The 12,382-nt window shown below is 40.1% G+C and overlaps 1 protein-coding gene across 1 annotated transcript; it reads left to right on the forward strand.

Annotated features, from left to right (window-relative positions):
- The first annotated feature begins 4,752 nt into the window (after positions 1-4,752).
- On the forward strand, positions 4,753-9,803 carry tlcd1 (TLC domain containing 1). Its single transcript, XM_085371538.1, has 4 exons — positions 4,753-4,958; positions 5,857-5,939; positions 8,290-8,372; positions 9,405-9,803. The coding sequence occupies exons 1-4, from the start codon at positions 4,753-4,755 to the stop codon at positions 9,801-9,803; spliced, it is 771 nt and encodes a 256-aa protein (XP_085227664.1).
- The last annotated feature ends 2,579 nt before the right edge of the window (positions 9,804-12,382 follow it).

A 12,382-nucleotide genomic window follows, 5' to 3' on the forward strand; every position in this document is an offset into this window, starting at 1 on the left:
GTACAGGAAGATACCAAACAGACACCCCCTTTTTTTAAAATTATTTTTTCAGTCACGGTGAACATTGTTTTAAATTATGCTTACACGTATACTTTAATACAACGAAATATGGTTATGTTTTATTTATATTTTATTGGAAGTACTTCATAATACCTACATAAATTGTAGTTTCCAAACATTTTCGATTTGCTGTATGTACTGCAAAACAAAGGAGTCACAATTTGCGGTTTAAAAGAGAAGAGGACAAAAACTACACTATATAAATATTTGGGCATTTTAAAGTAATAAGTAGCATGAAACATTTAGAAACAAAGAAATTGAAAATAATATATTATTTATATATTATTTATTTGTTTTTGTTTGGTTTTCCCATTAGAGGAAATTGTCCTTTAGAAGAAACGATAATGTTTATCCATCTTAAACGGTAATTATACAGTATTTTTAAGCACAACGGCTGTGTAGTGGTTTCCACATTTCCTTGACAAGCGAAAGGTCACTGGTTTGATTCCACTTGAAGACACAAATCACCTTTGGGGTTTTGTCAGGAAGGACATCTTGCATAAAACTGCAAAATCACGCATGTGGAGCTACCAACTGTGGTGACAACTGTTGAGTAAGGGAATGATTGGAAGTAGCTGTCAAGTGCAAGAAATGTATTACAGCTTAGATCAACCTGCTGTTATTACACTGTAACTACCTAATATTTAGGGTGAACCTGAGTTATACAGTATTGTAACCGCCCCCTGCTTACATGTTGATAAGTGGTTATTACTGATTTCCCATTTTGTTTATTTTATTCTTTAGGCTACAGGGTATGACTCCACAAAATTCCAGGTCTCAACCTTATTGTCCCTCATGTCCCTTCAGAATAAGATGGCACACTCCTACAAAGCTCCTCACTTTGGAAACTATACCTACATCTGTGGGGTTAGGGGGTTAGGGTACTTAATAATACAGACCACGTAATGATAATACGGTTAATTAAAATGTAAGAAGTCCTTTCCTCCAACGTATCTCACGGGTACTCATTACTTAAAAACACTTACAGTATAATTTGTTTCTTTTTCTTTTCTGTTGTTACTCCATTGTCTAACTACACCTACCAGTAAAAACTCACACTTAATTTAAACATAAAAAAAAACATAGTAACACTTGGGAAATTATACCATAAATCGTGGACTGTATTGTCAAAACGCAAAACGCAGAGCTTATTTTCTGTGAAATATCCGGCCATGCACTTGTGCCAGGAAACAAGTAAATTGAAATGAAAGTGAAAAGGAAATGGAAATGAGAACTAGTCTGACGGATGAGATTAGTAGAGCTTCTTGAGCTTGGACAGCTATTGCACTCTTACATCCAGACACCTGGTGATTATAAAGCGCCTTTCCCTTGCCTGAGACAAGTAGGAAGGGAGCTGTATCAGCACTGTTTCCCCTCTTTGCCTCAATAATAAATGCTTTGTGCTGTGACAAAGCTTGCTCTGTGCTAAAGTACATACCTTCACTATCATCATCAGTCTGAAATAATGGTACATTACCACAAACAGTCATCTGCATGTAACTCAACCTTACCCTGCAATTTCCCTGCAAGATTTTTAAATGACACTAAAGGTGATGTAGAGATAGGTGAGTAGAGGGTGAGTCCAAAACACAATACCTCGCTCTTTTTCAGGAACATGATATCTCAACAAAGAACACATAAAGCAGCCCTGAAGTGTATATGGCATTCCTCAGACCAGCTAAGTGACATATTTTGCCTCCTGTCAGCTGATGCTTGAGAGTCAGTGTCCAGGAATGCACGGTGCAGGACAGTGAAACTGTCGCTAAACCTCAGGTATGAAACCTCACCTGAAGAGCATTATCTGTTACTAATCTCCAAAGATCTCTCATGACACATGATGAGAAATTGTGGGGGAGTAAAGTTGTTTTTAGAGATATCTTGAACATCCAGCCCTTTTTCACACTTGGCATCATAAGCTTTGACAACAGATTAGTCAGGACTGAAATGTTGCCTATGAACGCCTGCTGTGAAGAAGGTTATGTTGACATGTTTCTTTGCGTTTGTGTAAAAACTTCCTTAAATTTCTAGGAAAGGTAACATTGCTGCAGCTGGACACAGAATGGACTCCACCCTGAGCAAGAAGAAGCAGTACTCCATTCTTTAGAGACATGCTCCACCCTCTGGTTTGCATCTTTGTGTAGAAGAATTACTACTACAGCTGAACACTGACCCCAAACACACATCAAAACACTGAAAGAACTAACTGAAAACCAAAGAAGACCAAACACTACTGAAGCTGTGGCTTTCCCTCCACAGTCGTGTGACTTGACCCCAACTGAAAATTTACTGGGACTGAAAAAAAGCACTCCTGACATAACAAAAAGCTTTGTTGGATCATGCTAAGGTGTGGATTACCCGCTTCTGCTCAAAATTTTATAATAATAATAATAATGGATTGGATTTATATAGCGCTTTTCAAGGCACCCAAAGTGCTTTACAATGCCACTAGTCATTCACTCTCACATTCACACACTGGTGGAGACAAGCTACGGTTGTAGCCACAGCTGCCCTGGGGCAGACTGACAGAGGCGAGGCTGCCATATCGCGCCATCGGCCCCTCTGGCCATCACCAGTAGGCAGTAGGGTAAAGTGTCTTAATTTTGTAATGTAACAAATGTAAACTAGTGTCTCAGATTTCCCCCAAACTACGTGAGAAAGTCAGTACAACTATTAGAAATGTAACGAAACATTAAAAACACTTACATTACCAAAAACATTCTATTTACTAGACCCTTCAGTGCCACATTCAGGCCCAACAGTGAAATTAAATCTCTTTCTGATTAAGATAGACCTGCTTTTGTTTGCTATTCACGATGCAATCGCTGAATTCAGCTGACCTCTAGATTTTCTTTCTTCTGGCTGCTCACAGTCTCCACTGTAGCTGTTTCTCAACAGCCGTCAGGAGAAAGAAAATCAAGATCAATATGGTTCACTCTGAGCCAGACAGAAAGATTCTCATCTAAAACAGATCACATGATATTGGGAGACCTTCTCAAGACCTAAATAGCAAAAGAGCAGCAGCAGCTTCTCTTGTATGAAACCAGGGGCTTCTGCATCTGCAGGCTGAAGTATTTTTTCTGGAAACCTGAAGCTGTGAGGAATTACAGGTTCCTGTGCCTAAAAAAACTATGAGAGCAAAAAGGATTCCAGCATCTCACACTGCAAAAGAACAAAAAAAAAAAAAAAAAGAAAACTACAGGGAGGGGACCAGGAAACACAAACAGTGGTGTTAAATTACATTTCTCTCTCTCTTTAACTCCAGGGTGTCTGGTTACAGGGAGCTTTGTCCTCTGGGTATAAGCAGATTAATTGTATTGTTCCTCTTTCACATTTGAAGTTTGCTTTCAAAAGGTAAAAAAAGAATTTCGTGGATTCAGATGCATCCAGACATGGCTTTTATTTACCAGAAAGACATGTGCCGTTTTGGAATAATTTTATTAATGCAGATTATTAAAGACGAATTTTTCAGGATGTCTCAACGGCCCTTCTCCAGGGTAGAGTTTAGAGAGTAAGGTACCCCCTGGTGGTCTTATAAAAAACTGAGTGACACATAATTGTTGGTTGCGATGTGAGGTCATCGTGTAAGGTTTTGTCTCCATCTCCTGGTGTGTTTTCATGCTAGCGCCTGGCTGTATTTTTTTTTCTAAAGATGGAGCTACACACTCTGAAAACGCTAAAGCTTATTTTTAAGTCGTTGTTTGGACATATTTACGTTAATTTGACAGCTGCGGCTGAACACAGCCGGTAATAATATTACTAACAACTGTTCATGGTGTTATCAGTAAAGAGAAATGCGCACTCTTCAATGAAACCACTGTGAATATAAAAACGACAATGATGTAATAAGCTCTCATATAAGGGACTATTTTAATATTGTGCTTGGATTTTGCTAGAATTGCGATTAGATAATTATTGGTAATATTGATATGTAGCCAACAGATTGGGTTTTTCAGCTTTATTTGCAGCTTTGTACCCAACACACTCATTCACAAATTAAACGCTTTTACGCGCAGCGCGTTATTTACGCACGAAGGAGCGGCGCCTCCTGTGTGTCTATGTGCCAAACATTCCTATGCTTATTTTTGTTTTCGACAGCACGAGCACAAATCCACATTTTAGCAGGATCTGTGACCGCGGTGGATCAGTGCTACCGTTCTTCTTGTGAAATCTAATCGCAGCCTCTGGTCTTTCGTTTCTCTGGTTTTAAGGGCGCAGCAGCGACGGCACCACCCACCCCGCTCTCCCTCTCCACCACTCCCCCTTCGTGATCCACAGACAGGCGGGGTGAGAGCGGCGGGACATAACGTTACGAGGCGCAGCGTGAAGACAAACACCGTCGCATTGGAATGAGCTGTAACCGGAATCCCCTCCAAGCCCACCTCTTCAGGCTCGACACGCTGAAAACGTGAAACGAAAAAAAAAAGGCTGCAGCATCAGTTGGAAATCAGCTCTGCAGAGATTTGGGGGGAAAAAAGAAAAAGAAGCTTAGGATCATCTCCTGCAGCAGCAGCTGCGTCTCTTTTCCCTGGCCTGGACAACGCTCCCATCTCTTAACGCATATATTCGCTCATCACTGGGGCCGAGGAGACGCTGACAGGGGCGTAAAAAAACAAAACAAAAAACGTCAGGGGGACGAAGGGAGGGAGCTCATTAAGAGCAGGCGCCAAGAGACAGCGGGGTGGGAAGGAGAGTATGGAGGCCCTGCTTCCTGTGCTCAAGAGTCACCCAGGCCCGTCAGTACTGGTGTGCTCTTTGATTTTCAGGTTGGCCCACCAGCTGCTCCAAAGGCTGCCCGTGCCCAAGGTGGTAAAGCAGGATGCCTTCCGCTCCTGGAAGTGGAAGAACCTCTCCGTCTCTATGGTGCACTCAGTGCTGACTGGGATTTGGGCCCTGACCTGGTAAGTGTCCTTCCAACGCACACATCTGCCTGTCCATCCACACTGGGACACCATTGTCTATTGACAATGCACATGATGTGTCATGTGTAGGGGTGTGTGCGCAACAGTGACAGCCTGTGGCAGCCAGGATGAGAAGGGCATATTCACACAGGGTGAGGGATGGGGGAGAGAATGGCATTTTCAAGTGGGGAGGGAATTGCCACTGTACAGTATGAAACAGACACATACAGCTCTTATTGCTGTTTGTATCATTCATGCACAACTCAGAGATTTGTAAGGAAAGGAATCGTTTCAGCCTCAACCGGCAGGCAGACCCAATGAAGCAACAGACTGCTGATATATCAACTGGAAAAACCTGCTGGCTTAACCGTTCTTGTGAAAGCATTTTGAAAAAGAGTTATGTTGGGCGGGTCTGAGCTCATGACTCATCTTTTAACATTAAGAAATGGGATCAAGGTCAAACTTTGAAGCTGTCAGCTCCATTCAGTTTGCTAAACATGTGACCATTTGAATTTGCAGTCACTTGACTGCTTAAGTGGGTGAAAAAACACGTTTTCCAATTCAAAGTAAGGGGTTTAGCAAACTGCTTTACATATCAGATAAGGTCTACCAGCCATTTATTAACAGTTATTCTTTCGTGGCTTGTTTATTCAAGGAGGGGGAACAGAGGAACCTTTGCTTTTAAAGGTGTTCCCCTTATGGCAAACTTCAAAGAATGGTAAAGAATAACAGAGAGGAGCTAGAGATTAAAATGGTAGAACATGAAATAAAAAACCCTCAATAACAGCTGATGTTAATGTCTCTGCTTAGTCAGGCTTTTCTCTCCAGGAGTGAGCCCATGTATGTCTGAGTGAGGCAAATTCAGAGCCATCTATCCATAACATGTATCCTTCTCCAGTGTGGTGGTTTGGCCAGAGACGCTGAGCGACATCCACTCGTACCACACCCCTCTATCCTACCTGCTTGTCTGCGTCTCCACAGGTCAGTAAACACATAATGGATTAAAAAAAAGCTAAGGGTACTGCAAAATTGACATATATTTCTTCATAGTTATGCATCCCAGTAGTTGTATACTGGGAAAGTATAGTTATATAGGGCTACTTTTGTCATGGAATCTGATGATGAATCATTTTTCCTGTTAAAAGTTATAAAAATCGTCATATTATATATGTTATTATATCTAACTGTCTAAAGGTCCAAAAGAAAAAAAAACCCTCATGTCTGAGAAACTGAAACTAGTAAAATACATTTTTAGTAGTACATTAGTTTTATGTCGATTGCAGCTCCAGTTTAATGTTTGAGAGAAATGTGGGAGAGATGTTGACTGATGAAAAATTCTTCTTCCATTACTTCATCAAACTGCAATTATTTTGGGCACGTAAAATTCCGCTTTGCCTGTCATTAGAGAAGCAGCCAACAGATACTTCTCACCTTTTTCCCAGAAGGGAATCTTTCCAGTTAAATGGGCGGCTCCCCTCAATCACCATGGACACCAAAGATAGTCCCCCCAAGAACTCGTCGATCAGGTCGAGCTCTGCTGTGTGTAGTTTAAACAATGTGTCTCTGCATTACTACGAAGACACAAATCTGTAAAGATTTACCGTAACTACTGCAAACAGCTATAAGTGCCCCTGAGGCCAGTCACACCAGATACTGGAGGTCATTTTCTTTAACAGAGGGACTTGTTGTGCGTCTCCGTAGCTGCAGAGTGCCAGTCATACTATAGTACAAAGGGACCCTTAGTCACTAGAAAACCTCCAGCTGAATGAGGTCGACACAGTTTAATAACTGAACTGTTTAGCTGGCAACTTCTAAAAATGATGATGGCGAGAAACGTTTAACTCTGCTGTCAGATTAGCTCAACACTAATTCAGCACTTAGTGTTGCTGTGTCTGGATGACCGTAAATGGATGGAAGGGAAACCCGGCTTTGTGGCCTCAAATATTCTTAAAACTAGCATCTGAGAAATTTATCTTTTAATGCATGATGTAAGAATTAAATGGGAGCTTTATCTAACAGATTAAGCGATTACTGACGTATTCTTTCAATATGTATGTGCTAAAAGAAGACTGATGCAATTGTCAAGTAACTAAAATATTACCGGTAGTTTGCTAAACTGTTGTTTACTTCATGTTGTAAAAGATCTTCATAGCAGGAATAATGATTATGCTCATTCTTGTGTTATCTTTTTATGATTGGATACATGGTTTCATAATCACTTGTGTGTCAGTTATGGTTAATGGAGAACTGAGTCACTTTGTGGATTTTCAATTATTTCTCATCCAAATATGGTAGGTATCTCTATGCCTCAGAAATAAGGGGCTGGAATTATGATGATGATGATGCGGCTTTGCTTCTTGGGAAGATAGCGTGCCCTCTGCTTTACAGTCTAAATGCATTTAAAAGCTAAGACATAAAAAGGTGAAAAACCTGCACAGGACTGTGTGAGAGAGGTCACAACACACATTGATCTGCCATCTCCTGCATAGCAGGGAAAATACTTAATCAACTAGTCTGCTGTGTAGACGTGTATGCTGCTGCTCTGTAGCAGACTGCTGTGATCAGCACATAATTTAATGAAGGCAACCACAGCAGACAGTCGTGCATAATGTGTCCCGCTGCCTTCGGACGGCTGCAGAGATTTATTGAAGTGAAGGAGAATGTGACTCTCACACTTTATGCGGTTGGTCAGCGACAGTTTCACTACAGTGAGGGCTGTAACTAACTATTATTATTACTGAGTGTTCTGCGGCTTATTTTCTCGATGCAGTGAAAAGCCTGCCAGATAGAAGGGAGTGTTTTACAGGGAACAGGCTGAGGCAGATGATCCTTACTTACTTACTTATCTTTACACATGAAAGCCTGACATCTTTACTTTCTTTTTCAGTCGGCAGTTTTAACCTACTGGTTTGCATTCTTTGACATGATAGAAGTCTTTGTATATGAAACATGCTGGTGGAAACTGTATTGAATTGCAGTAAACTGATAAGCTTCGCATGTAATGACAGCTACCATTGAAAATATACTATCATATACCCAAAGGTGTCTAGTGACCATGAGATCAGTATAAGAAACAACTGCTGTGACCTCACATGTAAACACCTTTAAGTGCTCTTCTTCTAACTATGGAACTGGTACAAAATCATTTCAATACAGGGGTCAGTCATGTTTTTCTCATTTTTGGTTGGTGCTAGACTTTAACAAAATTACCCTATTGCAAATTAAACACCCCATATGCAAAATACACCAGGGAAACATTTTCAGGAAAGCTTTTGTTACAGTGAGCAGTAAAACACAGACAAAATCTTAGAATTTTTCTTTTTCCTTACAGGCTACTTTGTGCATGATGCAACTGATATCATCCTCTCGGGACATGCAAAAGGATCGTGGGAATTTTTACTCCATCATGCACTGGTAAGACAATATGCCTGTGACTGTTATGAGTTCTTAACTTGATCGAGGTTTTGTTCTCTGGTTTAGTCAAAAATTTAAGTCATAATGTTAAATCCAGCCAGCCATTAAAAAGAAGGTAGTGTCAGGGTAACCTGCATACTCTTGAATTACTGGGTTTTCCCAGATATTCTAAGGTTTTATAGAGAATGACCCAAAAAAGAGAGAATATCCAATGAGTGGCAGTTCTCTGGGAGAAAATGTCATGTTGATGTTAGAGATTAAGAGCATGGCCAGACTGCTTTGATATGATAGGAAGGCAATAGTTGCTCAAAGAAACACTTGGTACAACCAAGGTATGCAGAAGAGCATATCCGAGATCACAACACATTGAACCTTGAAGCAGATGGGCTACATCAGCAGAAGACCACACCGGATGAAGCTAAGAACAAGAAAATAAGACTATAATTTGCACAGGTTCACCGAAAGTAGACAACAGAAGATTTGAAAAATGTTGCCTGGATTTCTGCTGCAACATTTGGATGATAGGGTCAAAATGAGGTTATGAAAAAATAGCAACAGCTCAGCCAGCTGGTGGTGTAATGGCATGAGAGATAGTTTCTTGGCACAGTTTGGGCCCCTTGGTACCAGCTAAGCTTAATTTTAACACAACAGCTTAGCAGAATTTTGCTACTGACCATATCAGTCCTTTTATGACCACACTGTTCCTGTGCTCTGATGGCTGCTTCCAGTGGGATAACAAGACATATCACAAAGCTCAAATAATCTCAAATTTGTTTATTGAAGACAATAATGAGTTCACTTTACTCAAGCGACCTCCATAGTCACCAAATCTCAATCCAATTGAGCAACTTTGGAATGTGGTGCAATGGGAGATTCTCATCATGTATATGCAGCTGACAAATCTGCAACTGTGTGACGCTGTCAGGTCAATATCAACCAAAACCTCTAAGGAATGTTTCCAGCACTTTGTTGAATCTATGCCATCAAGAATTAAGGCACCTGCACCACCCTCTATGTCTGTCTCGTCCTCAGGTGATTTGGTGTTTCCTGTATGCCCTGTACACTCAGCTCTATGTAGCCGGCGCTGTAATCGCCCTCTTTGTGGAGGTCAACAGCGTCACCCTGCATCTGAGGCTGATGCTGAAGCTGGCGAGTGCTCAGTCTTCCACCTTGTACTACGTCAACAAGCTCACCAACCTGTTCACCTACGTTATGTTTCGCCTCACCACCCAGTTCTACCTCACTTGGTTTATTATCCACAACTACTCCTGGCTGGACCACGGTGGATACTTTCTTGTTTCTATGATGGTGATGAATATTATGATCCTAATTTATTTCTACCGCTTGCTCCGTGCAGACTTCTTCCCACGGAGCTGTGCAGGACAGAATGGGATGCATAACAACAACACCAAAAAGTTTATTAGTGATTGACAGGGGAAAGGTTTACGGGTCTTTTATAGTTTTGTCATTTTGTTACTGACAGCGTTTCTCATGACGGCAGGTTTCCTTATCGTGTCTCTCTGCCAAAGAACATACTGCCACAAAAAGTCCAAACCCTAGGGATGTTACCACTATTAGCGTATTTAAAATGTCTTTTTGTATCATAACTTTTACAGAATAAATTGAGGTTTTTTAAAAGACCCTTAGTGGTTTACCTACCAAGAGTCTGGTTAGAATAAACCATAAAACCAGCGTTTTCATACCAGTACAATAAATATGAAGCTACGGCAAGCAGCTGGTTAGCTTAGCCTAGCGTGGAACCAGGAGGGAAACGGTTAGCCTGGCTCTGTCCAACAAACAAACAAAAAAGTACTCATGTAAATTAACAAATAGTTGCTTTTTTGTTCTTGTTTTTTAACAGTTGTTGAATTTGAGCAAAAATATTTAATTTGCCAGTATTTTCTCCTCTTTATGTATGCTACGTATGGTAGCCCAGATAGTTTCCAGATGTTAGTGGGGGTTAAATTAATTTTTCAAAAAGTGTTAAACCATTGCTTAAATGTTAAAGTTAAGCATCATGTCAGGTCTAAGATTTTGAGTACTATATTTTTAATCAAAAACTTTGATAAAAGCTGTCAAGCAGATATGAAACTTCATCTAACAGCAGTTAGCTTTGATTTGCATTAAGATTAGAAATAATGTTTTCACACTTGGAATTTCATACAGGTTAAACCAGGGGTCTCAAACTTAAATGAGGTGTGGGCCCCTGCCGGCACTGTCATCTCATCGGAGGGCCACTTTAGTATTCAAGTTGTACAAAAAAAACAAACAAACCAAACTTCAAGGGCCAAGTTGCATTGTATTTCTTCATGTCAATACACGGGCCGCAAGTAGGGGTGACGTGGGCCGCAAGTGGTCCCCTGGGCCGCAAGTTTGAGACCCCTGGGTTAAACAAACAAATCTACTTGTCAGTAGGTTATAGTTAGTTTAGCCAGTCAGTATTAACTAGATTTATAATTATTAGCTTACAGATATAAGAGTAATTGCAACCTTTTCATGAAACTCAGAGCAATCACTTGCATGATGCAGATCTTTAATATTTCAAGCAAAAGTTTGACTTTTAGGTCATTACAATGTCCTTCTTGTTATCTCACAGCTTTGCAGCCTTGAAATGTTTCCAGGGACTTATTTAAGGACATATTTTTTATGCATTATTTAAATTAACTTTAATTTCAAACATTATGTATGAATTCAACAGTCAAACTGGGTAAAAATATTTAAAAGGTTTACAGACTGCTCCAAAATGAGGTTTTTAAAAATATTATTTATTCCTGTTAGATATACTTAAATCACTGTCTTTGCTGTTATAGAATTCATACATTAATTCATATTTTAACAAACATTTGCTGTCTTAGTAAGACCTGATATTACTAAGACAGTAAATGATGGTATTTGTTTTGGACATGCACAGCTGTAGGGACCATGGACGAGCAGTTTTATCACACCTGCTTGGGGGATGCATAGCAAGGAGATGCCCTTGCCTTTGCAGTGAAGTCCATGTGGTCATAGCCACTTGGAGGGCAGATGGATGTCTATGCCACATCATGTAAACCCTCTGATGACTAAATACACTAAATGTCACTAAATTAAAAACAGATTCTTGTGTGCCCACCCTTGCAGAAAGTAAAACACCAGAAGAGTGTTGTTGATTTTTTTCATAAGAATGTCCATTGACAAATGCGTAGTTTATCAGAAAAATAAAAAAACTGGAAATTGTATTTTACAGTTGCTAACAACCTTGCTCTGTGTTGCTACATGTTTAACATTTGCATGGGTAGCAGGTTTTTTTTACGTCGGGAAAATCATGATCAGCTTTCCTCTTGCTATTAGGAAATTTCTGATCTTGGACTTTGAATTTTAGCATTCATTTTAATTATATGTGTAAATAGAGTGGACCTCTCCCTTTGTCTTTATGAAGCCATTTGTGGCTGAAGAGATGCTGGACTGTCAAAAGACGGGTGCATAATACACAGTGTTGTCAAACTGAAGTGTAATACACAATAATGTGGGATAATTTATGGTACTCTTGTGGTTGTCATATTAAATCTGTTTGTATTTGACTCAAGTGGAGCTGGATCTTCCTGCCATCTAACAGTAGCTCTTTGGAAACTGGGAAAGCCTCCATGGAGAGCAGGCAGCAGCACAATCCCAGTCAGATGTATCTTGTTGCTTGTTTTCAAAATAATACTTTTACAGAAAAGATCTTCTTTTAAAGACCTTGAAACAGAAGATGTGTTCTCTCTTCCTCTTTGTTCCTAAACTGTATATATATATGTATAGCACTTTGTACATAATGTCCTTCGGTGTGCATTCCCTTTTGATATATTATAAAAGAAGTGTCCATAGTTGTTGACCATTAGTGGACTAAAACCATGCCATGAATCATAAGTGCAGTGACATTTGAAAACCTAACAATAAGTACATTTCATTTTCTATTTCAACTGATGCCAAGAAAGTCCAAACAGACCTGGACAGAGTGTCTGAGCTGTGCTACAGTGCCTTTGCCTCCG

This window comes from Diplotaxodon limnothrissa, linkage group LG14 (genome assembly GCF_057381915.1).
Source record: "Diplotaxodon limnothrissa isolate DT_005_m linkage group LG14, D_limnothrissa_male_GT1.1, whole genome shotgun sequence".
In the NCBI taxonomy this organism is placed as follows: domain Eukaryota; kingdom Metazoa; phylum Chordata; class Actinopteri; order Cichliformes; family Cichlidae; genus Diplotaxodon; species Diplotaxodon limnothrissa.